This window comes from Herpailurus yagouaroundi, unplaced genomic scaffold (assembly GCF_014898765.1).
Source record: "Herpailurus yagouaroundi ecotype Mexico unplaced genomic scaffold, PumYag 142, whole genome shotgun sequence".
Lineage (NCBI taxonomy): Eukaryota > Metazoa > Chordata > Mammalia > Carnivora > Felidae > Herpailurus > Herpailurus yagouaroundi.
Window position 1 is genome coordinate 51,631,216 of NW_024412397.1, and position 25,625 is coordinate 51,656,840.

Sequence of the window (25,625 nt, forward strand, 5' to 3'; positions counted from 1 at the left end):
CCTGGCTGAAGTCGGACGCCCAACCGACTGCGCCACCCAGGCGCCCCACCCCTCCCTGTTTTTATATTATTTTTGCTTCCCTTCCCTTATGTTCATCTGTTTTGTCTCTTGAAGTCCTCATATGAGTGAAGTCATATGATATTTGTCTTTCTCTGACTAATTCCACTTAACATAATACCCTCTAGTTCCATCCACGTAGTTGCAAATGGCAATATTCCATTCTTTTTGATTGCCAAGTAATACTCCATTGTATATATATATATATATACTACATCTTCTTTATCCATTCATAGGATATTTGTTTCTACTTTTTAATTAGGAAGCCCTGAAACTCATGAATGAAGTTCAGGAACATCTGGAAGAAGAACAAAGTCTATGCCAGGTGTCTTTGACAGATTCCTGGGACGAATGCAAGTCTTGCCTGGAGAGTAACTGCATGAGATTTTACACAACCTGCCAATCTAGCTGGTCCTCTATGAAAAATACGGTAAGGGAAAAATAGAGCTCAAGGTTTCAGAATACTTGAGGTACATACTCCAGCTTAATTTTTAAAAATTAATTTATTTTACTATTTAGAATAGAAATGCCTGACCTGATATTGGCCTTTTGTGACCTGGAATCTAACATTCATGCTATGTACAAATCACCTGTGTATATTCAAATTACAAGATAAAACAGTCATTCAGTGTTCATCTCTCCCTTTAAAGACATGGTGTATATCCCTCTTGGAAATATCCTGAATCTTTCTGTCTTGTATTTGTCCTTTGTGAATACGTTCCCACTAGATTGTAAGCTCTTTGAGGGCAGGGACCACATGTTAGCTGTCTTCATTTAAGCATTAGGTATCTAATAAATGTTTGCTGAATTTCATTCTAAATAATAGTATTATAGTCTCTGATTTCAACCTGCTTTAATTTTTTCCCTGGAGGCCAAACATTTGAAGACATCCTCTGCCTCCTGAATCTCTCCTTCAATAGGCTTGCCCTCTTACAGCAACACACACATATGCACACATTCATGCCCTCTTTAACCATATCTATGCATTCCCTATAGGACTGGCATGTTTGTTTGTTTTGTCCCCTTTGGCTATCTGTCTGGGCAGAGGGAATCACAGAGAGTGGTGACCTGAATAGGATAAGCTCTGCCCCATAAAAGTCTCCTATTCTATTGGCCTGAATTTCTCTTCCCATTTGAGACATGAGCTGAATATGAAATGCAATGAAATTTCCCTCTCTATATTACAGCATGCACTACTTACAGTAGGCTCCTGGCTTGGCAATGCCATACCCAGTTATAGAGGGAGCAACCCCTAGGACAATTCATTTGCCAAGTTAATTTGCCTCCACTGTTAATTGCATCTGCTCTATTTTTATAGCCATTGTCACTCTCCAATATACCGGAAAACAGTGGAATTAGCACTGGCTGGAAGTCAGAGATTTGGGAACCATTCCTGTCCGTGCCAGTTGTGTGACTTTATGAAAATTTCTTGGGGCTTTGAAGTTTGTTTTTGTGGATGGATTCAGGCAAATACAAGCTGGCAGAGAGAGGGACAGACAATCCACCCAGATTACTTTTTTTTTTTCAAGTTTATTCATTTTGAGAGAGAAAGAGAAAGAAAGAGAGAGAGAGAGACAGAATCCCAAGGAGGTTCCATGTGGTCAGCATGGAACCTGACACGGGACTTGATCTCACAAGCTATGAGATCATGATCTGAGCCAAAATCAAGAATTGGACACTTAACTGATTGAGCCACCCAGGGGTCCCAACTCCCACCCCGGCCCCCACCCAGATTACTTTTTGAGAAAGGCAAGAATAATATAAGAATTTCTGGGGATTTCTTTGAACAGCATTGGGATGCTACATCTGTGATGTCTGATAGTTGGTATGCTCCATAGCTTTCAACATGGCCACAGTGCTACCATATAAGGACAATTGTGTTCTAGCACAAACCTGGAAGTCATATGGATGTAGGGCATGGTGTGACTCCTGGAAAATATTCTCCCACTGAGTGTAAAATTCTACAATTAGAGATTCATTTCTTTGACTCTAGCCAAAGAGGGCTTTGATCACTACTAATATGTAACCATCCCTAAGTAGCCTATTTAACTCTATCACGCATCTATAATTCAGTATGAATGTGTTTATCTTTTCCTTTCCATGGACTAATTTATGAGACAAGAAAGAGAAGACCATAAAGTCACTAACAACATTACGCTAAAGGAAACAAACCAAAAAAAAAAAAAGCCCCCCAAAACAAAAAAAACCCAAAAAACAAAAAACCCTAAGACAGAGATGAAAGGCAAGAGCTTTTTTCACAGTTTTGGGGCAACCTACACAGTACCCTTTAAACCCTGACATGCCAGCCTCTGCCGCTACATCAGGCTGTGGCTTGCCAACAATATTAAAAACTTGGCCTTTGGTAGGCAAACATAAACAAGGAAGAATTTCAGATCCTATTTCCACAAACAAAGTCAAAGTTATAAGAGTGTTAATAAATTATCTTAAAAAATGAGTCACCTTTTCCTACCTTGCCCAGAATTATTTTTGATTTGGAATGACCACTGCAAGTTGACTTTAAAATTTACACTAAGAAATGGTCCATGTCAATTGTCCTTCCATTTAAAAAAAAAATAATAAAGTTGATTTTTAAAAAAGAAACAGTCTAGAAAGAAAATTAATCTCTTATTCCATTTCTATCCTCCACCTCACCCCACAGGTCGAACAGTTTTTCAGGAAGATGTATCAATACTTGTTTCCTTTCCATGAAGATAATCAAAAAGATCTCCCTGTCAGTGAAAAATTCATTGAGGAGGACGCACAAGTGGCCCAAATAGAGAATGTATTCAGCCAGCTGACCGTGGATGTGAGATTTCTCTTTAACAGGAGTCTTAACGTCTTCAAACAGATGCAGCAAGAATTTGACCAGGCTTTTCAATCATATTTCATGTCAGATACAAACTCCACGCAGCCTAGCTTTCTTCCGGTTTTATCCAAAGAACCAGAGAAAAAAATGGATCCTGTGCAAAGTTGGGACATTCCCAGCTTCTTCCAGCTGTTTTGTAATTTCAGTCTCTCTGTTTATCACAGTATCAGCACGGCAGTCACCGAGACACTGAATGCAATAGCAGATTTACCAAAGCAAGACAAAGGCAAGTATTAAAAGATGATTTTTACTTAGACGTCAATACTAAGGTCAAGCTTTGTTTATCTTTGGAAATGGTAGACATTTCTAAGTCATTGTACAATGTTTCTTAGAGTGACAATTTATGGATAATTGACGTTTCAGAGCCTCTTAGAGAAAGCTTTGAAGTCTGCCAAACACCATCCCTCTTCCGTCATTGTCAATAGCCCTGTGGGGCTGTTCTGTCTTTCTAAAGCATGTTTTCAAAGCTGATAAGGAAAATGCTAGCAGGGTGAGAAAGTTGAACAAAATGGTTGCCCCCTTCATCAAAACTTGTGTATATATGCTCTGCTCTATTCTGCCTGAACATCACGGGGCTTCTTTAAAATCAGTCTAGACTCCTCAACTCACAGTTTGGGAAGAAGCCTAGTGTCACATATAACCAGTGCCCTCCATAGTGCCCTCCATAGCCTCCTCTGCATCACTGCCGTAATCCTTTAAATCATAACATTTATGCACAAAGCCATAGAAGATGCTTATAGAGAAACCCAAAGCTACATAATCAGAATTTCTGTAAAGGATAAGAATTGCCTTCTACCAATACCAAACATGCCCCAAGATAGACCATGTTGGAAACAAAATGCTGCAGTGTGTCTTCAGACAGAAGGAGGTACCTTCCTTGGGTTTCTGTGGAGTGGCTGGGACACAGCATCTTAGAAATGAGAGCTGCTGGGTGGGCCAAGGTAGGGTTTACATTCCCTTAGATTTATGTCTTATGGACCACAGAGCCACATGAAAGAATGCACCCCTCTGGCATGAAAAATAAAGCGAGCTCCTTCTAGAGGCTCCTTCTGCCATTTGTGACAACATGGATGAACCTGGAGGACATTATGCTAAGTGAAACAAGCCACACACAGAAGGACAAATAGTACATGATACTGCTTAGATGAGGAATCTAAAACAGTCAAAGTCATGGAAGCAAAGAGTAGAATGATGTTCCTGGGAGCTGAGTGGAGGGGGACATGGGGAGATGTTGGTCAGAGAGCAAAAAACTTCCGTTACATAAGATGAGTGAGTCCTAAACATACAAGTCCAACTGTGCAGAATAGTGCCTATTGTTAAACACACTGCACTGTATACTTGAAAATTGGCTAAGAGAGTAGATCTTATGTTAAGCATCGTTAATAATAATAATGACAATAATAATAAATAAATAAGAGGGCAGGAGGACATTTTTGGAAGTGATGGATAGGTTTATGGCATAGATTGTGGTGCCAGTTTCATGGGTTTATACTTCTCTCTAGACTCTTCAAGTTGTATGTGTTAATCACGCAGAGCTTTTTGTATGTAGAAAGAAATGGGCTCCTTCTAGCTATTTTCCAGTTATATCAGCTGTAGCTGGCAACATCTGAATCAAATTCTCAAAATTGCCATGACATGGCATCACTGGTCTCTATACAGAAGAGTATAGAGCTACCTCACAGTACCAGAAACCAAAGCCAAAAAACAATACATGACATCCTTCCCGTCCCATTGTTCCATGAGTAGAGAACAGCCATCATTACTGGAATCATTGCTGGGTTCTATTTCAGGGTCTGGAGGACTTTTCTTGTAAGTCAGGTGTTTTCTCTGGTATTCTATTCTGAGGTTCCAAATTCACTAATATTCAGGAAAAGCATCAAGGCAGTAGACTAAATATATCAATGCTAGAGTGATATTAAGTAATTTTTGCCTGAACTTTTAAATAGATATCATTGTTTGTGTTCATTAGAACAAAATAGTGCCCCTCCCCCATCTTTCACATTGTGTGCACCCTTATATGTGGATGCACATCCTTATACATGTGCAGAGGAGTATATAGTGATTCATCTGCACTGAAATCTAAATAACTTTCCAATCACTACAACCCCCTCCCACCCCACCAAGTAAGAATGTAGGTTTCCACCAGTTCTGCCCCAGCTTCCACTCCATTCACACACACCCTGCTCAGCTGGCCCTCTGCACAACCCCCACCTTGGTGATAACCGGCATATCCAGAGCCTCCTGTAATGCAAACGTAACGTAAATGCAAGTATGAAAAACAAAAACAAAAGGGCCTGTGATACACCTTTCAACTCTTCTTTCTCTGCTATCCCTACCCTACCTGACAGCACAGAGCTAGCTCAGCAGAAGAGACATTCTCTTCTCGGATAAGCACATGCAGACTATCTATCAAAAATAGTCAGAGAGGGGCCATAGGGTACTTGCAAGCAATTTCCATCACTTTTCTGGACAGGTGGTAGGTGAGGAATAAACCTAATGTGCCTGCACAGTCTGCCTAATGAGAAGACATTTTGAGCTTTGTCCCTGTGTAGACAGAATAATAGCTGCCCAAAGATATCTACACCCTAATCTGCAGGAGCTGTGAATATGTTGTGTTACGTGGCAAGGGGAAAGTAAGGTTGTAGATGGAATTGAGGTGCTGGTCAGCTGATCTTAAAACGGGGAGATTATCCTGAATTATCCATGTGGCTACGAGGGTTCTTCAAAGTGGGTAAGAGGGGCACCTGGGTGGCTCAGTCAGCTAAGCGTCTCTTAATTTCAGCTCAGGTCATGAACTCATGGTTCATGAGAGCCAGCCCCACGTCAGGCTCCACGCTGAGCATAGAGCCTGTTTGGGATGGTCTCTCTCCCCCTCTGTCTGCCCCTCCCTGCTCACATGCAAGTTTTTTTTCTCTCTCAAAAAAACTAATAAACATTTTTTAAAAAGCGGAAGAGGGAGGCAGAACAAAACCCATAGAGATGGTAATATGAGAAGGCCCCTACTTTGCTGCCTTTGCAGGTAGAGGAAGAGGGCCATGAAGTAAGGACTATAGTTGGCCTCTAGAAATTGGAAAGGCAAGGAAATAGATTCTCCCCTAGAGCCTCCAGAAAAAAAAAATCCCCTGCCAACACCTTGATTTTAGGCCAGTGAGACCCATTTCAAACTTCTGACCCACAGAACCAGAACATTTGTATTATTTCAAGCCACTACATTTGTGGTATTCTGTTACAACAGCAACAGGAAATGAATACAAGCCTCTTGTCAATTACGATGGCCAACATTGCCTGAGTGAGCACTGTGTATCTGGCAACCTTCATGGATGGGTTTTATTTGTCATGATTGTCCTAAGTGCTAAAATTAGAAAAGTAGCTAAAATTGAATAATGAACACCATTAAAAGGAAAGAGGCAGCAATAAAAATTCTGAAATATTTTGGTTATTAGTATTTTTTTCTTTGAGTGTGATTTCATTTTTGTCTCCATATGGGAGAATTTCTTTCCTACCTCAATCTTTCTAGACCTAAGTTCCTACTGAAAGAGAATAAAATAGCTCTTGCAGTTGTCCTCACTTGCCTCATGAATCCCTGGCAAGGATAGATGGCGTTGAATGAAACTGTGTGGTGCAGTAGCCTGATGCAATGCTGGTTGCTGGGAGATATGAGCTCTAATCCCACATTGGAGAGTGTTGCTGCCTTTAATTTTCCCTCTGACTGGGGTGGGGAGACAGGCAAGTGGGGAGAGGAGATGGTTGCTATGAGTGACAGCACTGGAAGTAGCTGCCTAGAAGGGTCTAGAGCTCAGTGATGGGTTACTGTCATGCCATGGCACAGAATGAGGAACTGGTATCACACGGGCCTGGAATTTGCCATCCCCGATCTACACACCAGGTGTTCAACTAGATGCTGGGAATAAGACCATGATTATGACACAGCTCCCTGACTTTTAGGAGCTCAGTCCAGAGAAAGGAAAACAGATCAGTGGACAACTACAAGACCATTGTAACTGAAATGACAGAAAAAGGTATGGAAGAATGACATGATTCAAATGATAAGACCAAATCCCTTCCCTCAACGGGCTCAGGGTCTAACAGAGAAGGTAAAAAAGCAAACAGTACATGAAGCAGAGACAAGCTCTACAGTAGAACTCAGTGACTACAGGGGACCGTTCAGGAAGGCAGCTGAGAAGAAATGACTTCCTATTCAACAAAAGGAGATGGTTGCCTTATACACCACATGATGTAACCAATGCCTCAGAGGTTTTTAAGCAACAGATTTCACAATTTATCTCAAAATGAAATGTTTTGTTTTAAAATGTTGATGATTCAATATAGGAGAAAATCATTGGGTTGTAAATTAGTAATAAATGTTTCCTAATGTGAAACACTCAGTTGAGAACTGTCAATTTTCTGTTGGATTTACTTCTTTTTCACGTCATCATTTTCATATGGATTATTAGTTCTTCCAGAAAAAAAAGGGTTTCTCAAAAGTTGACCTGCTTTAGATGTTTTCCTAAATTCTTGATCCATTGTTTATAACATCATATATATGAAATGCAAAAGGAATAGTAGTAAAGTAAATGCCTACCACCCAGTTTTAGAAATAGATATTCCCAGTGCCTTTGAAACTCCAATGTATTTCCCAATTTTGGCTTTAAAAGATTAAAATAATTATTAGAAAATTTTAAAAAATGTGTAATATTTATTTATTTCTGAGACAGAGAAAGACATACAGACAGATGGACAGACAGAGTGTGAGTTGGGGAGGGGCAGAGAGCAAGGAGACACAGAATCCGAAGTAGGCTCCAGGCTCTGAGCTGTTGACAGAGTCTGACGCAGGGCTCGAATTCACAAACCATGAGATCATGACCTGAGTCAAAGTTGGACACTTAACTGACCAAGTCACCTAGGAGCCCCTAGAAAAATTTTTAAATAGAAAGAAATCCAAAGAGAAAAGCAGCTTACAACTCCCTATTTAGTCAATCCATCGACATCAGAAATAAAAATAATAAAAGTAAGACACACTAAATTTAAAATAATTCAAATGTAGGGGTGCCTGGGTGTCTCAGTAGGTTAAGTGTCTGACTCTTGATTTTGGCTCAGGTCATGATCTCACAGGTTCATGAAATGGAGCCCCACATCAGGCTCTGTGCTGACAGCGCAAAGCCTGCTTAGGATTCTGTCTCTCCCTTTCTCTCTCTGCCCTTCCCCTGCTTACACTCTCTATTTCTCTAAAAAATAAATCAAAATTTTTTTAAAAATTAAAAAATAATTCAAATATATAAAAGAACAAAACAAATGAAAGCTGCCCTCTCACATCCCATCAAGTATGTCTTCCCAAAGATTCCTCATAATTCCCTCCAGAAAATAAAGCCATATGCATTAACCTTTCTGAAGGAGGAGTGTACAAATAATAATGAATAATAATAATAGTAATGTGATTGTTGGATTAAAGAATATGTGCAATTTTTAATAGATGTCAAATTGTCCTAGCAAATGGTTACAACAATGGACCTTCCTATGATTGAATATGGAAAGATTTTGAAAGAACTGGTAAGACAAAGAAATGACATCTAGTCCATGCCTTTAAAATGCAGACTCTAATGACATTAATGTGTTTACACTATGTTACCTGCAGACGCTAACCATGGAAGTCTGAGTTCAGAGATGTTGCCTGTGCAGAACAGGGGACCGTGTGCAGAACTTGGCCAGAATTTGTCAGAATGTTTCCAGTTTCATGCAAGATGCCAAAAATGTCAGGATTACCTGTGGGAAGGTAAATAATCATTATTTTCTCAAGGTTTCAATAGTATTCTGGTCAGAGGTCAAAATCACACTTTTGCAAGCATCATGGATTCATTTATTTTCCTTCAAGCACTTTTTATGCATGTTTATTTCCATCTAGGGGTGCTCAGCATAGTTTTATAAGCTTTTATTATTCAAAAGTAGGCCAACTTGCTTTTTTCCTTATTTAAAATTCCCTCCTGTTCCTGTGAAACTTTTTGGGGTTAAAGACAGAGAAACACTAATGTGTGCAAAAGAGAAGTAGGAGCAAATTAAGGCACTCTTTCCTTTTTACCACAAGGAAAAAAAATCCCACCACGGAAGCAATCTTCCCATTGTGTAAGCAAATTGTTAGTCACGTGAGTTTTTGTTTTTACATTTTTTTCTTAAGTTTATTTATTTATTTATTTAGAGAGAGCTCAAGCAGGGGAGGAGCAGAGAGAGAGAATCCCAGGCATGCTCCATGCTGTCAGCAGGAAGAGCCCCATATGGGTTCCATCTCATGGAGAGAGATCATGACCTGAGCTGAGATCAAGGGTCAGGTGCTTAACAGACTGAGCCACCCAGGTGCCCCAACTGAGTTTTATTTATTTATTTTTTTTTAATTTTTTTTCAACGTTTTTTTATTTATTTTTGGGACAGAGAGAGACAGAGCATGAACGGGGGAGGGGCAGAGAGAGAGGGAGACACAGAATCGGAAACAGGCTCCAGGCTCTGAGCCATCAGCCCAGAGCCTGACGCGGGGCTCGAACTCCCGGACCGCGAGATCGTGACCTGGCTGAAGTCGGACGCTTAACCGACTGCGCCACCCAGGCGCCCCTGAGTTTTATTTTTAAGTGGCATTAACTCTTTCCAGCTGGTGGGTAAATCACTAATTAGAATTTAAATATGTAAAGTGGCTCCTCATACAGTCTTTCCCCTCCCAGACCTAGCAAAGAGTGGCCTTCGATTCCTTCCCCAGGTGAGAAATCCGTCTCTTGCCTGGCAGCCCCCCTTCTCCCACCCTTTCCTTAGCTAAAGTCACTCCTCCCACCTGCTAGGGCCCCAACACATTTTCTTACAAAAGCCACGAGATTTCAATTCCTGTGTTTCTTCATTTCACCTCGCTAAAGGAAGGAAATTCCAAAAAGCAAGGTTGAATAGAAACTGGACCTTTCTGTTATTTCTCCTGAATTGTGAATTGAGTGACTCTGCACCTCTGTTTCATCATTTGGAGACTGGCAATAATATATCTATTTTATACGGGTGTTTTGCAGATTAAATAAAATGGCTGACATACTAATGATTTTCATTATTCAAGTCTTTGCTTTTTAAGTCACAGTTATAAGGTTGCATACAGAAACAGAAGTTTTTTTATAACAGAAAAATTTACACAAATACACTGACTGCCTACAAAAATAGTCTCACGCAAACATCCCATCTATGTATCACTAACTTCCTTTCAACCAGTTAAGAACTTTTATGAATAATCTCTCTCTATCATAAAATAATACAGAAGATAGGAGGGGGGATTGGAAGAAGGTGGCCAATAGATGCAAGCTTCCAGTTATGACATAAATAGGTGCTAGGCATGTAACCTTCAACATGATGACTACAGCTAACACTGCTGTGTGATGTATAGGAAAGTTGGTAAGAGAGATCCTAACAGTTCTCATCACAAGGAGAAATTTTGTTTTCTTTTTGTTGGATCTATATGATATGATGGATGTTAACTCAACCTATTACAATAAGTATTTCACAACATATGTAAATCAGACCATCATACTTTACACATTATACTTCTGTCAGTTACTGCTCAATAAAACTGGAAAAAATATGGAAGAAATCAGATTATATAATACAAATGTCTCAGATATCAATACACATCAGACAATGCATCAGATATGGTACAAATCAGGTAATATAGAATACATGCAATGTGTTTAAAAAAATTTGTTTTTAATTTTAAGTAGACTCCACACCCAGTGTGGAGCTTGAACTCAAGACTCTGAGATTAAGAGTTGCGTGTTCTACCAACTGAGCCAGACAGGTACCCTGAATACATGCCATGTTAATCGACTGCTGCATAGGTAAAACATCAAGGAAAGAATGTTCTAATGTGCTCCCATGTAACTTAAAACTTTTATTATAAAATGCATTTTGTTATAAATGTACAAAGAGTAAAAGAACAAAAACCCAAGTGCCTACATCCTGGATTAAGAAATAAAACATCACCAAAATAGATGAAACTCCCTCTGTGATCTTCCAAATCACATCCTCTTTATCTCCTCAAAAGGAAACTGCTATTTTGAATTTAGTGTTTATTATTTCTTTTCCCTTCTTTATACTGTTATCACATGTATATACATATATATAATACACAGCATATTTGGCAATGTGTTACATGTTTTTAATTTATATTGTCAAAGTATCATTTTTAACTTTAAAACTATGACTCGTACAAATATAAAATGAGCACATGTCAAGATTAATTTGTCCCATTAATGAGGGAATCAGCAAAGTATTAAAGCTGTTACAAAGGAGTACAGGACAGACTGAAGTATTTACAGTCAAAGATAGAATGTTGAAGTCAGATAGCAAAATTAGATATAATTTTGCCCTAAACTATGCCCTAAAGGGCATAAAACTATGCCCTAAAGGGCAATAAAACTATAAGTTTTGCAGTTATGTTTTCTATCAGACCAAAATAATTTATATCTCTACTGGACAAAAACCATTTGCAACTTTTCAATCTAGGATGTTCTCTGGCCCTGAGCAACACTAAGTAGTAAATCCAACAAAAGATCATTTCTTTAGAGAATCAAAGAATCTGTAGGTAGGCAGGCCTTTTAGGCAATGTTTTTCATGACATTAAAAAGGTATACAGCCATTTTTTTTTTCTTTTTAATTTGAGAGAGGACGCAAACATGAGCCGGGGAGAGGGACAGAGGGAGAGAGAGGGAGAGAATATGAGAGAGAGAGAGAGAGAGAGAGAGAGAGAGAGAGAGAATCTTAAGCAGGCTTTATGACCTGAGCTGAAATCAAGAGTCAGACGCTCAACCGACTGAGCCATCCAGGTGCCCCAACATGCAGCCATTCTTCTGCCTTGTTTCCAAATTTTGGATACTTTTTGTTAACAGTGTAAATATATTGCTTATGTATTCTTTTGCAGCTTGGTTATACAGTATAGTTTGGGACAGTTAGCCATATGAATACATGTTCTGATTCATTAATTCACTGATGTGTTGGTCTCTGTAGGCATATCACAATTTACGCATTCTCCTTAAGTGTATTTAAGTTGCTTCCATGTTTTTCTATTACAAACAACCCTTCTACATTTTGTCAAACAATAATTTTGCCTCTTTAATCAATATTTGATTCTTTCCTTGTTCTAAGACTATGTACATAGCTATAATTATAGATATAAGATCTTATAAATCTTATAATAAATAAATCTTGTATTTGATAAATATTTTCCAAGAGATCATAAATCTTTTTGTTTTTCCACTATTTACCATACATTTTTGTCCTGATTTTAATTTTTTATTTTTACAATAGATGATCCTTTTTTAATATTTATTTATTTTTGAGAAAGAGAGAGAGCATGAGCGGGTTAGGGGCAGAGAGAAAGGGAGAGAGAGAATCCCAAACGAGTTCCGTGCTATCAGTGCAGAGTCCTGCACGGGGCTTGAACTCACAAACCGTGAGATCCTGACCCCAGCCAAAATCAAGAGTTGGCTGCTTAACCAACTGAGCCACCCTGGTGCCCCTGGCCTTGATTGTAAACAGATTTTCTGTAAGTGACTATTTTCCTCCATATCAATTACTGGTACTGTATATAACAATTCAAAATAGTAGTTTCCTTTTGAGAGAACAGAGAGGTTTTAATGTGGAAGGGGCACAATGGGAGTTTCACGTATTTAGGTAATATTTTATTTCTTAATATAGTTGGTAGGCACATGGGAATTATACCAAAGAACTTCTGTGTCCTGCCCACTTTGTTAAATGACCATATAACTATCAATTAAATTAGATCTCCTTTGAATGTGACATAGGCAATATTAATAATTACTTAAGAACAATGGGCATAAATTGAGACCTCTCCTAGGCAGAAGGGAACGTATGTATTGTAGATTAAAAACAAAATGGCCACAGTATTTTGTGGTTTCTGCCATCAAGAGATAGTCTGCTTTTCCAGTCCATGAATCTGGGCTTGGCCATGGGTCTGTCCTTAGTGAATGAGACATTGGCAAATGTGACCAAAGTGCAGACTTGAAACATGCTTGTAAATTAAAGCTTGTCCTTCCTCTCTTGCAGTTGGAAACCTATCTACCATATGAACATTTGTGTATCTCCTTTGGAGAAATGCCTATTCAAATCCTTTGCCCATATTTTAATTTTATTATTTTTTTAATGTTTATTTATTTGAGAGAGAGAGAAGAGGAAAAGAGAGGAAGAGAGAGAGAGAGAGAGAGAGAGAGAGAGAGAGAGAGAGAGAGAGAGAACATGATTGGGGGAAGGGCAGAGAGAAAGGGAGAGACAGAATCCCAAGCAGGCTCCATGCTGTCAGTGCAGAGCTGGATGCAAACTGTGAGATCATGAGCTGAACTGAAATCAAGAGTTGGCCACTTAACCAACAGAGCCACCCAGTTGCCCCATATTATTATTTTTTTTTATTGTTGAGTTGTAAGAGTTCTTAATATATGCTAGATACTAAACCCATATCAGATATATTATTCACAAATATTTTCTCCCATGTGTTGCCTTTTTACTTTTGGAATGGTGCCCTTTGAAATATGATAATATTCCATTTTGATAAAGTCTAATTTGTCTATTTCTTTTTTTCCATTTTTGTATTTTGATGCCATATTTAAGAAACCATTGCCTAATCCAAGATCCCATAGATTTATACTTATGTTTCACCTAACAGACTTACATATTTAGTTCATATGTTTAGGTCTCTGATACTTTTTTTTTTTAACATTTATTCATTTTTGAGAGTCAGAGAGAGACAGAGCATGAGCAGGGAAGGGGCAGAGAGAGAGGGAGACACAGAATCCGAAGCAGGCTCCAGGCTCTGAGCTGTCAGCACAGAGCCCCATGCGGGACTCAAACTCACAAACTGTGAGATCATGACCTGAGCTGAAGTCGGACGCTCAACCAACTGAGCCACCCAGGCGCCCCTCTGATACATTTTGAGTTCGTTTTTGTATATGGTGTGAGGGAGGAGTCTAACTTCTTTCTTTCACAGTTGGATATCCAGTTATCTCAGCTCTACTTCTTGAAAAGACTGTTCTTTTCCCCATAGAATTATCTTGGCATCTTTGTTGAAAATCCATTGAGAGCAAATGTAGTGTTTATTTCTGGACTCTCAATTCTATTCCATTGATCCATATGTCTGTCCGAAGCCAATACCACACTGTTTTGACAGTTGTACTGTGTAGGAAGTTTTGAAATTAGGAAGTGTGATGGTCCAACTTTGTTCTTCGTTTTCAAGATTCTTTTGGTTATCCTGGGCCCTTTGCCTTGCTATATAAATTTTGGGATCAGCTTGCCAATTTCTGCAGAAAGGAAATTTGGCAATTTATAGATCAATTTGTGGAGTATTGCCGTTCTAACAATATTAAGTCTTCCAATCCATCAGCGTGTCTTTCCATTTATTTAAATCTTCTCTAATTTCTTTCAAAGATGTTTTTTAGTTTTCAGTTACAAGTCCTCCACTTAAAATTTTTTTCATGAGCATTCCCTCTTTCTCTGGCCTCCCCCGCTCATCCTCTGTGTGTGTGTCTCTTAAAAGGGGGGGGGGGTGGGTGCCTGGGTGGCTCAGTGGGTTACGTGTCCAACTTGGGCTCAGGTCATGATCTCACCGTTCATGAGTTTGAGCCCCACATCAGGCTCTGAGCTGCCAGCTCAGCCTGGAGCCTACTTCAGATTCTGTGTCTCCCTTTCTGCCCTCCCCTGCTCATGCTCTGTCTCTCTCTCTCAAAAATAAACATTAGGGGGCGCCTGGGTGGCGCAGTCGGTTAAGCGTCCGACTTCGGCCAGGTCACGACCTCGCGGTCCGTGAGTTCGAGCCCCGCGTCGGGCTCTGGGCTGATGGCTCAGAGCCTGGAGCCTGTTTCCGATTCTGTGTCTCCCTCTCTCTCTGCCCCTCCCCCGTTCATGCTCTGTCTCTCTCTGTCCCCAAAAAAATAAACGTTGAAAAAAAAATTAAAAAAAAAATTAAAAAATTAAAAAAAATTTTTTTTCATAAGCAATTTGTTCTTTTTGATGCTATTGTGAATGCAGTTGTTTTCTTAATTTCAGTTTTGGTTTGTTCATAGTATATAGAATACAACTGATTTTTATATATTGATCTTGTATTCTGCAACCTTGCTGAACTGTTTATTAGTTTTTATAGTTTTCTGTGTGTATGTATTCCTAGGACTTTCTACATACAAGATCATGTCATCTGTGAATATAGTTTTACTTTTTCCTTTCCTGTGTGATTGTATTTTGCATGAAGTTTCACCTTTGTTCCATGAGAATCTTTTTTCCTGGTGATCTCTTAAAGAGGAAATGAGTGTCCCTTTGTAGAATTCTGCTTGCCTAAATCATGAGGAAAATCACCACCTTCTTCCCCCATAATTAAAAGCTATATATTTATATTACTATTCTAAAAGTTAACAACTCTGAAGTTGCACATGAAGACATTTTAAAAGAATATCTGAATCTCCTTTGAAATGTATACTATATCTTAACTGTAACTCCCTTTGTTTTCAAAATGTTTTCGTGAATCACTTTTCAAAAGTATGCTGTTACAAGTTGGTTTCCTTATAAGTACAAGGGTCTCCCTCTCCTAAAGATCTCAAAATGATTTCTGAAAAAGTATGAGATGCCAGGGAATCTCACGCTATATTTTAAGTATCAAAAAGAAACCTACAAATTGATGTATAAGACCTCAGATGAGGTAGTCACCCAGCTCTGGTTGGTGAATTCTCTCCTACCCCTATTTTCCTGAAGGCATGGCTTTTTAGTAAACAGGAAAAGACACAGTGTAGAAAGTCTGTGGTCTTTTTCCATAACAACAACCTCTTACGGTCCCAAATGCCCGAACACAGACTCGTCCATACTCGTCCATAGTCTGCAGATAATCTTTACACAATATCAAACAAGTTGCTCATCAGCACAGCTATGTTAATTCCTATAATCCTGTTTCAGTTCAGATGGGCTGTTGTGCAATATAGCACAGAGCTGCAGAATCTCAGTGGCTTGTAAGCACAAAGGTTTATTTCTCACTCTGTGCTGTGTCAATTACAGTTTGAGTGGAAGGCCTGATACGTCCACTATATGGAAGAGAACTAGTTCTGCCATCAGGGGAAGGGGAACATGATAAATCCTTAACTGTTCTTTAGGCTTCCTCCAGAAGTGAGACACATCACTTTGAAGATGGCCACACTCAACTTCAAGGTGGCAGGGAGGCCCAGTCTCCCATGTGTCCCAATCAGAATATCAGTGAGTCATCCAAATGACCTTCGGAGACAAAAAAGGAGGAAAAGGAAAAGGAACATTTGCTAAATCACCAATATGTGACTGTCTTGTGATCAAGCACTTTACAGTGTTATTTCATTCATAACCATTTTACCTAATTGAAAACTCACTCAAGATCAAAAGCCTGGAAATAGAAAGCTTAAGGGCTGGGATTTAAACCCACATCACCCAACTCCAAATTTCATGGGCATTTTCCTTTACCATGTTACGTTCTTCTTTGCTAGACTGTCCCGATGTACCTGAACTGCACACAAAAGTAGATGAGGCCCTCAGATTGGTCAACGTGTCCCATGAGCAATATGCCCAGATTCTCCAGATGACCCAGCATCACCTGGAGGACACCACATATCTGATGGAGAAGATGAGAGAGCAATTTGGCTGGGTGACTGAACTGGCAAACCAGACCCCAGGAACTGAGAGCACCTTCAACTCCATAAAGGTAATGGAGAGACCCAAGAACAGATATGGAGATTACATGTGCATACATTGGTATTTTTTCTGTTAATTCACTTATTAAGTACATCTGCATTTGAAAACAAGCTGTAGGAGGATATTCATATTTCCATCATGATTGCATTCAGGCTGACCTGCTACATGGTCCTTAGAAATAAGAAATTCCTTGGGAATGCAAGCTGGTGCAGCCACTCTGGAAAACAGTATGGAGGTTCCTCAAAAAACTAAAAATAGAACTACCCTACGACCCAGCAATTGCACTACTAGGCATTTATCCACGGGATACAGGTGTGCTGTTTCGAAGGGACACATGCATCCTAATGTTTATAACAGCACTATCAACAATAGCCAAAGTATGCAAAGAGAATGTCCATCGATGGATGAATGAATAAAGAAGATGTGGTATACACACACACACACACACACACACACACACACACACACACAGTGGAGTATTACTCAGCAATCAAAAAGAATGAAATCTTGCCATTTGCAACTACGTGGATGGAACTGGAGGGTATTATGCTAAGTGAAATTAGTCAGAGAAAGACAAAAATTATATAACTTCATTCATATGAGGACTTTAAGAGACAAAACAGATTAACATAAGGGAAGGGAAACAAAAATATAAAAACAGGGAGGGGGACAAAACGGAAGAGACTCATAAATACGGAGAACAAACTGAGGGTTACTGGAGGGGTTGTGTGAGGGGGGATGGGCTAAATGGGTAAGGGGCACTAAGGCATCTACTCCTGAAATCATTGTTGCACTATATGCTAACTAATTTGGATGTAAATTAAAAAAAAAAAAAAACAAGTTAAAAAACAAACAAACAAAAAGAAATAAGAAATTCTATAAAGAAAACCAATTTAAAATGCAAAATATCTTCTAATCCAGACATGGCCAATTCTGCTTAAAGCTATAGGAATATAATTAACTTATGCAACTAACCTTGAAGAAACCTGATCAGTGCAGTTTTTGACAGACAAGACTTACAGGTAAAGCAACGAGTTCAAATGCTGACCCTGATACTCAGCAGCTAAGTAAGTTTGGGAACGTTCCATACCCTTTCTAGGTCTGTTTTTCCACTTGAAAAAATGGAAATAATAACAGCTAACTCAAAACTGATGTTTGTAAAGCAGTTAGTATAGGTTCCTTACTCAAAGCAAGGGCTTTGTAAATTTAGCTGTCAATAGTTTTTGAAACAAAAAGCTGCTGACTTACCTTGAGAATTATGTTTACATCAAAACGTAGTGCCATCTGAAGTTGCACTTTATGCCATGTTTCCCACATTCAGTCAATAGCTCCTGTTGCATAACATAAAACAGTGACTGAATTTCTCTTCTGACCAACTCCTCCTACCCTCACTCCCACAACACACACTAGGTTAACAAACAAGGCTAGTGACTCCCGAAGAGGTTAGTATCGGTGGATTCCTAAAAAGACCTGGATACAAAAATCACTGGGCAGAGCAACTGAAGAAGCAATATTTTGTGCAGTGTGTAATGTCAGTGCATTACTCAGATTGCCACGGATCCTCTTACCAACTTTGGCTGGTGCCGCTGCTAACTGTTCACCCTCTCCCCAACCCTTCTCCAAAGGGTTGCCCTTGGGGCCATTTAAGAGCTCCCTGCTGCATCAGGCTGAGGCCAGAGGTCACCTGAAGCCACATCCTAGATTAGCTTCTCCCTCTTGCCTATGTTGCTTGCCTAATCCCCCAAAAAGTTTCACCTGAAGGCACCCTTAATAAATTGCTTTTGTCAGAGTCTCAGGCTCTGTTTCCAGAGAATCTGACATATGTGACATTCTGTGTCCTAATATATCTGTCTCTTTCAAACTGAAAGTTTGAGACATAGGTTTAGAGAGTCACATCCAGTACATTAAACAAACAAAACAAAACAGAATAGGGCAGACTAAGGAGAAAGAGTGCAGTGTACTTAACAAATCATATGCATATATCATGGAACTTTCATTTCCATTACATGTATGTGTATGTGTGTGTGTAAATATGAGTGTATGCATATATATATATCCTTCATCAGCTAGTTTATACTCTAGAGGAGTAAAATAATTCAGTATACTTGATCATTCTTACAAACACACACTTTCAGCTAATGAGGAAAAGGTCTTATCTTGAAGAATAAAATCTGAAGACAATGTTGAGTAGTGCTTTCAGTCTTTAGAAAGTTACAACCAAGAGTTAATTGCTTTCATAATCGTCAGTATTTTCCATTCTATGCTGCAGTTTGTTTCCATTCTAGTGTCTCTGGGTAACACTAATAGGTTTACCTAAAATTCTTTATATTGACAACAAAAGCAGTTCTATATAAAAATCTCCATATAAAATAAAATTATGGTTTTCAGTGATAATTCTTCTAATAGTCATGGTCACTAACGAGCACTTACTATGTGTCAGGCAATGTTGTAAGGACTTTTTCCATACACCAGATTGTTTAATACTCTCAGTGATCCTATAAGGTATTGTTTTTCACATTTTTCAGATGAGGTACAGAGAAGTTAAGCAACTTGTCTGAGGTCACACTGCTAGCAAGTGGTAGAACATGGAGTTAAACCCAAGCAGCATTTCTCCAGAATTTCTGGACTTAACCACTTTGCTGAACTACCCGTAAAAGTTATTTTTATCAAAACAACTCTTATTTCATCATGTAACAGAAAGTGCAAAGCCATAACACAGCAAGTACTGAAGAGGCATATACAAGTATGTAAACTTTCTGGCAAGTAAAAACAGTTATGCCCTTTAGGTTGTAATTACATGGTATTAGCTTTATAATTATTTATTAAACTAGACAAAAATGCTTTATGCAGTTTTTATGTGGGTTATATTCACCAAAAGGAAAAGAGCTGGGAGAAATCATGTTAGCTATTTCTTTACATACTAGAATTAAGAAATTATCAGTTTTATTTGGCTTTTTAAGATTTTGCTTTAGTTTTTTTTTTTTCATAAGGAGGTTATTTGAAAACGTTTTAAAAATAGTTCTCTTAAGGTTACATCAACTTGCATGTCAGTACAGTTTCATTTAAATTATTAAAATCAAAGTATGTGCACTTGAGAATTCATTGAGAGTAACCGCCATGACTTTCAGATGACTGGTTCTCACCAAAATCACATAACAACCATAAATTGTAAATTTCCTAGGAAAATACAGTATAAAACTTGGTGCATCACATAAATAGTTGTGACTCTGATGGTAGTGCTCACCAAATATTCTGTCTGCTCACTCATATTTTCTAGCTCCTCCTGCTGTTAAATGGTGCCATGTGGCAAGTCCCGGCCAGTGAAATATGAAGAAAACTGACAAGGGTTATTTCTAGACTGAGATAGTGCAGGGCTTATACACTCTCCGTGTCTGCCAGGGGCACAAAGAAAGCCATGCATTCCTTATGCTACAGCCATGAGATGACCTGCCAATGTCAACCAGGGTCTTGAATGTTGGAGGCTATACAGAGCCCCTGAAATGGACATGTAACATGAGCAAGAAGTAAATGTTTGTTGTATGAAGCCACTGGGATGTTGGGGCTACTCTGTTACCTCAGCATAACCTAGCCTATCCTGACTAATGTGGTATTAAGTTAATCCTGAATGTGCATTGGGGTTTAGTAATCTTTTACTATATAATCCTTCTTCTTAGGTGGTTCCAGATGTTCATGAAGGGAATTTTCCCAAACAAGATGAAACAATGATAGACTTGAGCATTCTGCCTTCTCCCAATTTCACACTCAAGATCCCTCCTGAAGACAGTGATGACAGTTCTAACTTCATTAGCTACGTGCTGGCAAAAGCTGTGCAGCATTTTAAGAAACACTTTTAAAATTGGTAAGCAGAGTGCCAGGTTAAACATGCCTTGTTGATAGGAATAGATGATTCATAAAAGAGAAAAACAACAAAACTAGTTTTAAAATACTTGGAAAATATGTTCAACCTCATCAGTAATCAAAGACATAAAAATTAAGACACGATAGCATCATATGCCTATCAAACGTGTAAATTTTTTAAAAAATACAAAATCGTGATAGGAGTGTGATGAAATGGGAATTCTTATATGTTATTAGCAGGAACACAAACCGTTGTTGCCTTTTTGAAAATAGCTTTTGGAAAAGCTATTTGAGGGGCACCTGGGTGGCTCAGTTGGTTGAACAGCTGACTCTTGATTTCGGCTCCACCATCTCCTGGTTTTGTGAGTTCAAGCCCAAGTTGGGCTAGCAGCACAGAGACTGCTTGGGATTCTCTCTCTCCCTTTCTCTCTGCCCCTCTCCTGCTTGTTCTCTCTAAATACATACATACATACATACATACATACATACTTAAAAAAATAACAATAAAAAGTCCCCTGCCCATCCTCCAAATCTGTATTTGCAAAATTATTTAAAATAGTAAAAATTTAAAAACAATCTTAATGGTTAAAAACAAGAGAATGGTTAAGTAGGTTGTAGCTTAATATCTTCTAAATTAGTGGCACAATTAAAACTGCATGTAACATTCTCTTTGGGTAATATGATCAATCTTAAAGAATAATTAAATTTTAATTCTAAATTATCATTCATAAGCGACATTGTTAGCAGGTCAGTGTATAATTAAGCTTGATATTACAGGATTTGCTGCCTGTCCCTTTAAGTTTTGGAGAACTTTTTTTCAAGTTATAATAGTCAAACAATCAATATCTTTTTAGCATCTACTAAGTGAAGGCATAAACCCAGGTACTGTGGAGGAGAAAATGATGAATTTGACAAGATTCCTTCCCAAATGAGCTCTCTATCCAGCAGGGGATGGAGTGGGAGTTTAAAAAACATACATATAACAGTGACACAAGGTGGCATGTAGCCAGTCCCAAGATGGGGGCCTTTGGGAACTGAGGAGAGGACACTTTACTTTCCAGAAAAGGAGAAACTTCTTGGCTGGATATGTTTCCTTTTTCACCTTCCTTTCCCACTGGCCTTCTATCCCCTTTCCTGTGTTCTTTCCCTCCCCTCATTCCTTCCCACCCTCTCTTCTCTCTTCTTTTCTTTAAAAAAAAATGGTTTTCCATTATTTTATTAGACATTAATTTTTTCAAAAGCCAAGAGCATTTATTGTATTCCACATTCTGAACCTTTATTCCAAGAAAAAAATACACTGTCCAAAATTATTTACTAATATTTTGATTCTTGCTGCTTTTTTTTAAAGGTAAGAAGACCTAACTCATCGTACACCTGGCAAGTAGAATTACCTCTTCAGGTACCTCTGAGACCTGAAAATCCCAAATGTATAAAACAATGTAATAAATGTAATACCAGGAAAACATGTCAGTTTTATATTATGAAGTACTATTAATTTTATGTTGAATGACAGATTAATAGCTATTCAAATTGATTTAAAGTAGAATACCTTTTTTAAAAAATCACATGTACATATTACTAAATTCTATGGTACATTAGTAGTTCCTTGTATATTAAATAAATATTAAATTGCCAAGATGTCTCTGTTCTATCATTTCTACTACAAATACACCACTTTCTAATTAACGGAGGATACTTCTTTCAATTTGCTCTTGAATTTATAATATAATAATTGGCTTTTTGAAAAAAATCTATAATTCATTTCTTTGTTTAGTAAAAACCTGTAACTTATGTATAGATTTTTTCTGTTGAATACACTTCTGCATGAATAAATTTATTAACTGCTAATGAAAATTATAACTTTTCTGGGATCTTCTAACAAGATGTTTATCTTAAAATGCTTTCTCTTCAGTGAAGCCACCTTTGGAGTTAGTCATTACTCCCACCATCTCTGTCATCTCAACTCCAGACTGATATTTCTCTTCTTTTGGTCAAGATCCTGAATTTTTTTTTTGTTTATGTATTTATTTTGAGAGAGAGAGAGTGTGTGTGTGTCCATTTGCACGTGAGCCAAGGAGGGGCAGAGAGAGGAGAGAGAATCCCAAGCAGGCTCTGTGCTAAATGTGCCTTGCAAGCATCATTCTACTTTCTGTGTCTATGAATTTGCCTCCTCTAGGCACCTCACATAAGTGGAATCATACAGCCTTTGTCCTTGTGTGACTGGCTTATTTTACTTAGCATGATGTCCTTAAGTTTCATCCATTTTGTAAAATAGGGCTCGATCCCATGACCATGAGATCATGACCTGAGCCGAAATCAAAAGTCAGACACTCAACCGACTGAGCCACCCAGGTGCCCCCAGACCCTCACATTTTAAAAGGAACTTCCACTTAAGGAAAGGTCATTTTTCCACAGCTCAGTTCTCTGAAAAACTTCCATCTCCCACTGAAGGTCATAGTCCAGGGGTGAAGCAATCACACAGTAGAACTTCAGAATTCTGGAAAGTCATTACGAACACTCGCATTGGTCAATCTTATTTATCACAAGCCTGAAAATGCACAGTCCTGGAAAAGGTGGCATCTCTGTGCACACATGTAATTTTTAAAAAGGAGAGGGCAATATGAAAGGGGCTGAGGTTTGATCACCAAAAATCAGCACAATGAAAACAAGGGATAATGAATAATGGGCACTAGAATTCAAAATTAATGTTTTAAAGAGATGGGGTGTCAGTTTTCAATTCCGTTTTGAACATCACATTACTAATGAATTATTTTTAAAAATAAAAAAGGATTGAGGGCAAAGAAAAAAATAAAAAGAATATCTAAATCCTGGAATGACCCCGTTTGTTCCTGATAAACTTCAATCACATTTTCTTCCTCCATCTCCAGTTCTTTCGGATTGTGATTATCCGCAATTCTCTCACCTTCAAAGAGGAACCTGAGCAAATTCATCGAACCCCCTGTCGTTAACAGTATGATTCTTTGAGTTTCTTGAGATGCATTGTCATTTTCACTTTGAAGTGAATCTCACTGCTATCCTGTCCAATGACTTTGAGTTTAACGTATTCTCCTCCCTTTTTATCCCCCCAAGTCCTTAGTTGAAGGTTTTGCTTCCTGGTCAGACATGGTGGCTATGGCTTCATCCAGGATCTCCACACAACCCTGGCCTTGGTAGACAGAACCATGCTCTGGGGTTTATAGAAATCTAGACTTTTTTTATTGTGAATATATATATATATATATATATATATATATATATATATATATAAAACAAACTGTATTATTTTAACCATTTTTAAGTGTCCGGTTCAGTAGCATTAAGTAAATTCACATTACTGTGCAGTCATCACCCCCATCCATCACCAGAACTTTTTTCATCTTCCCCAAATTAAACTCTATACCCATTAAACACTAACTCCCCGTTTCTCTCTTCTACCAGTGCCTTGCAAGCACCATTCTACTTTCTGTGTCTATGAATTTGCCTCCTCTAGGCACCTCACATAAGTGGAATCATGCAGTCTTTGTCCTTTTGTGACTGGCTTTTTTTGCTTAGCATGATGTCCTTAAGTTTTATCCATTTTGTAGCGGGTGTCGGAATTTCTTTTTAAGGCTGAAGACTATTCCTTTGTGTGGGTGTCACGTTTTTGTTTATTCACTCATTCATCCATGGACACCTGGGTTGCCTCCACTTTTTGGCCGCTGTGAATAAGGTTGCTATAGGCATGAGTGTACTTCATTGTTTCTTTGTAAAATTACCATAACAGGGTTCTCTTTGAACAAGGCTATACATATTTTATGGAAAATCCAAGATGTCACTTACTTAACCTCATAATTTGAACCTTGGCGCAATATAATAATCAGAGAGTCATTTGCTAGTATATGTCACTAAAGATTACATTGGAAATATATTTGTAGTCAGTCTTTCAAGTTATAAAGAGGAATATAATGAAAGAGAGGACTCAAAACCTTTAAAGCATTTCCCACACAGTCTTTATATTCTACTTGATGGGAAGTCTTGTCAGAGAAAGTTAGACGAGTCAGAGGCAGCCAGTTGAAAATAATTCACTCCAGATGACTATAAAGTTTCTCCTATCAAAAGTGAGGGCTGTTAAAAAAGATAGGACACTATTGATAGAATCTTGGGTTCCTTAATGTACTGAAGTCTCAAATAAATAGAGCCTTTTCAACCACATATTTGATATATTTGTCAGACAAGGTGCCAAAAATTAAGTTAAAAAGGGAAACTTTCTAAGCGCCTTTCTAAAGGGCCAATGAACTATAGGAAACTTGTAGACTGAGGAGTAGGAAGAGGGGTTGGTAAGTGGAAAGCAGAGGTCTTGAAAACCTTCTGTGACAAGGCTGACCCAGATTCCAATCCCCACTGCTGTATGTCCTAGGTGTGTGTCTTCAGGCAAGATGCTTAATGTCTCTAAACCTCAGTATCTTTACCTTAAAGTAATAGAAGGAATAGTTCTTGTTTTATAGCATAGTTGTGAGAACTACAGGAATTAATCCATAATGATAAGCATTAATAAATGGTAGCATTGATTATAAAGTAATATTATTATCAAGTGCCTGACTCACAGTTGGCTCTCAAAAATGTTCGTTTCCTGCTTCTTTACCTAATTATACCAACATTTTTGAGTTTGCTGTGTAAAGAAAAGAAGGTTTCTTCAGACCGGTAATATTCAAATGTTTTTGCTCTCAAACTTCCTAAAAGGAACATGAAAAAGTTATACTTGCTCTTGTATGTGATTTTTCAACATAAGTTGAAAGAATAGCAAAATTTTATTTTCCCATGTATTGTAAATATTAGCATTTCAAACATAAAATGGTTTCATCTCTCTTTAAAATATATCCAATGGAATCTAAATATCATGGAAATTTGATACCCAGAATCATCCACTTAAACAAATACACAAACAAGTTATTCTTTAACAATGAGAAATTTTCTTTCCATTTTCTCCTTAAACTCTGCTTTTCATTCTTTTTTCAAAGAATTTTATCCTAATGTAATATATTTTTATGTTTAAGCATCTTTTATTGATCAATAAAATGTAAGCATTTTTAGGTTTTTTAAAGTTTCTTTCTTTCTTTCTTTCTTTCTTTCTTTCTTTCTTTCTTTCTTT

General features: G+C 38.2%; 1 protein-coding gene and 1 pseudogene across 2 annotated transcripts in view; one reads left to right on the plus strand and one right to left on the minus strand.

Moving 5' to 3' along the window:
- CLUL1 (clusterin like 1) overlaps nt 1-22,135 on the plus strand; it is a 31,187-nt gene extending 9,052 nt beyond the window's left edge. For both annotated transcript variants that reach the window (XM_040479266.1, XM_040479267.1), the window contains exons 4-9: nt 320-487; nt 2,717-3,149; nt 8,556-8,693; nt 16,435-16,649; nt 20,314-20,498; nt 21,846-22,135. In XM_040479266.1, coding sequence (XP_040335200.1) covers nt 320-487; nt 2,717-3,149; nt 8,556-8,693; nt 16,435-16,649; nt 20,314-20,493 — 1,134 coding nt within the window. In that variant the 3' untranslated portion in view covers nt 20,494-20,498; nt 21,846-22,135. The remainder of the gene's footprint in view (nt 1-319; nt 488-2,716; nt 3,150-8,555; nt 8,694-16,434; nt 16,650-20,313; nt 20,499-21,845) is intronic.
- Nucleotides 22,136-23,316: 1,181 nt separating this feature from the next.
- On the minus strand, nt 23,317-23,627 carry LOC121032730 (small ubiquitin-related modifier 1-like; annotated as a pseudogene).
- Nucleotides 23,628-25,625: the final 1,998 nt, after the last annotated feature.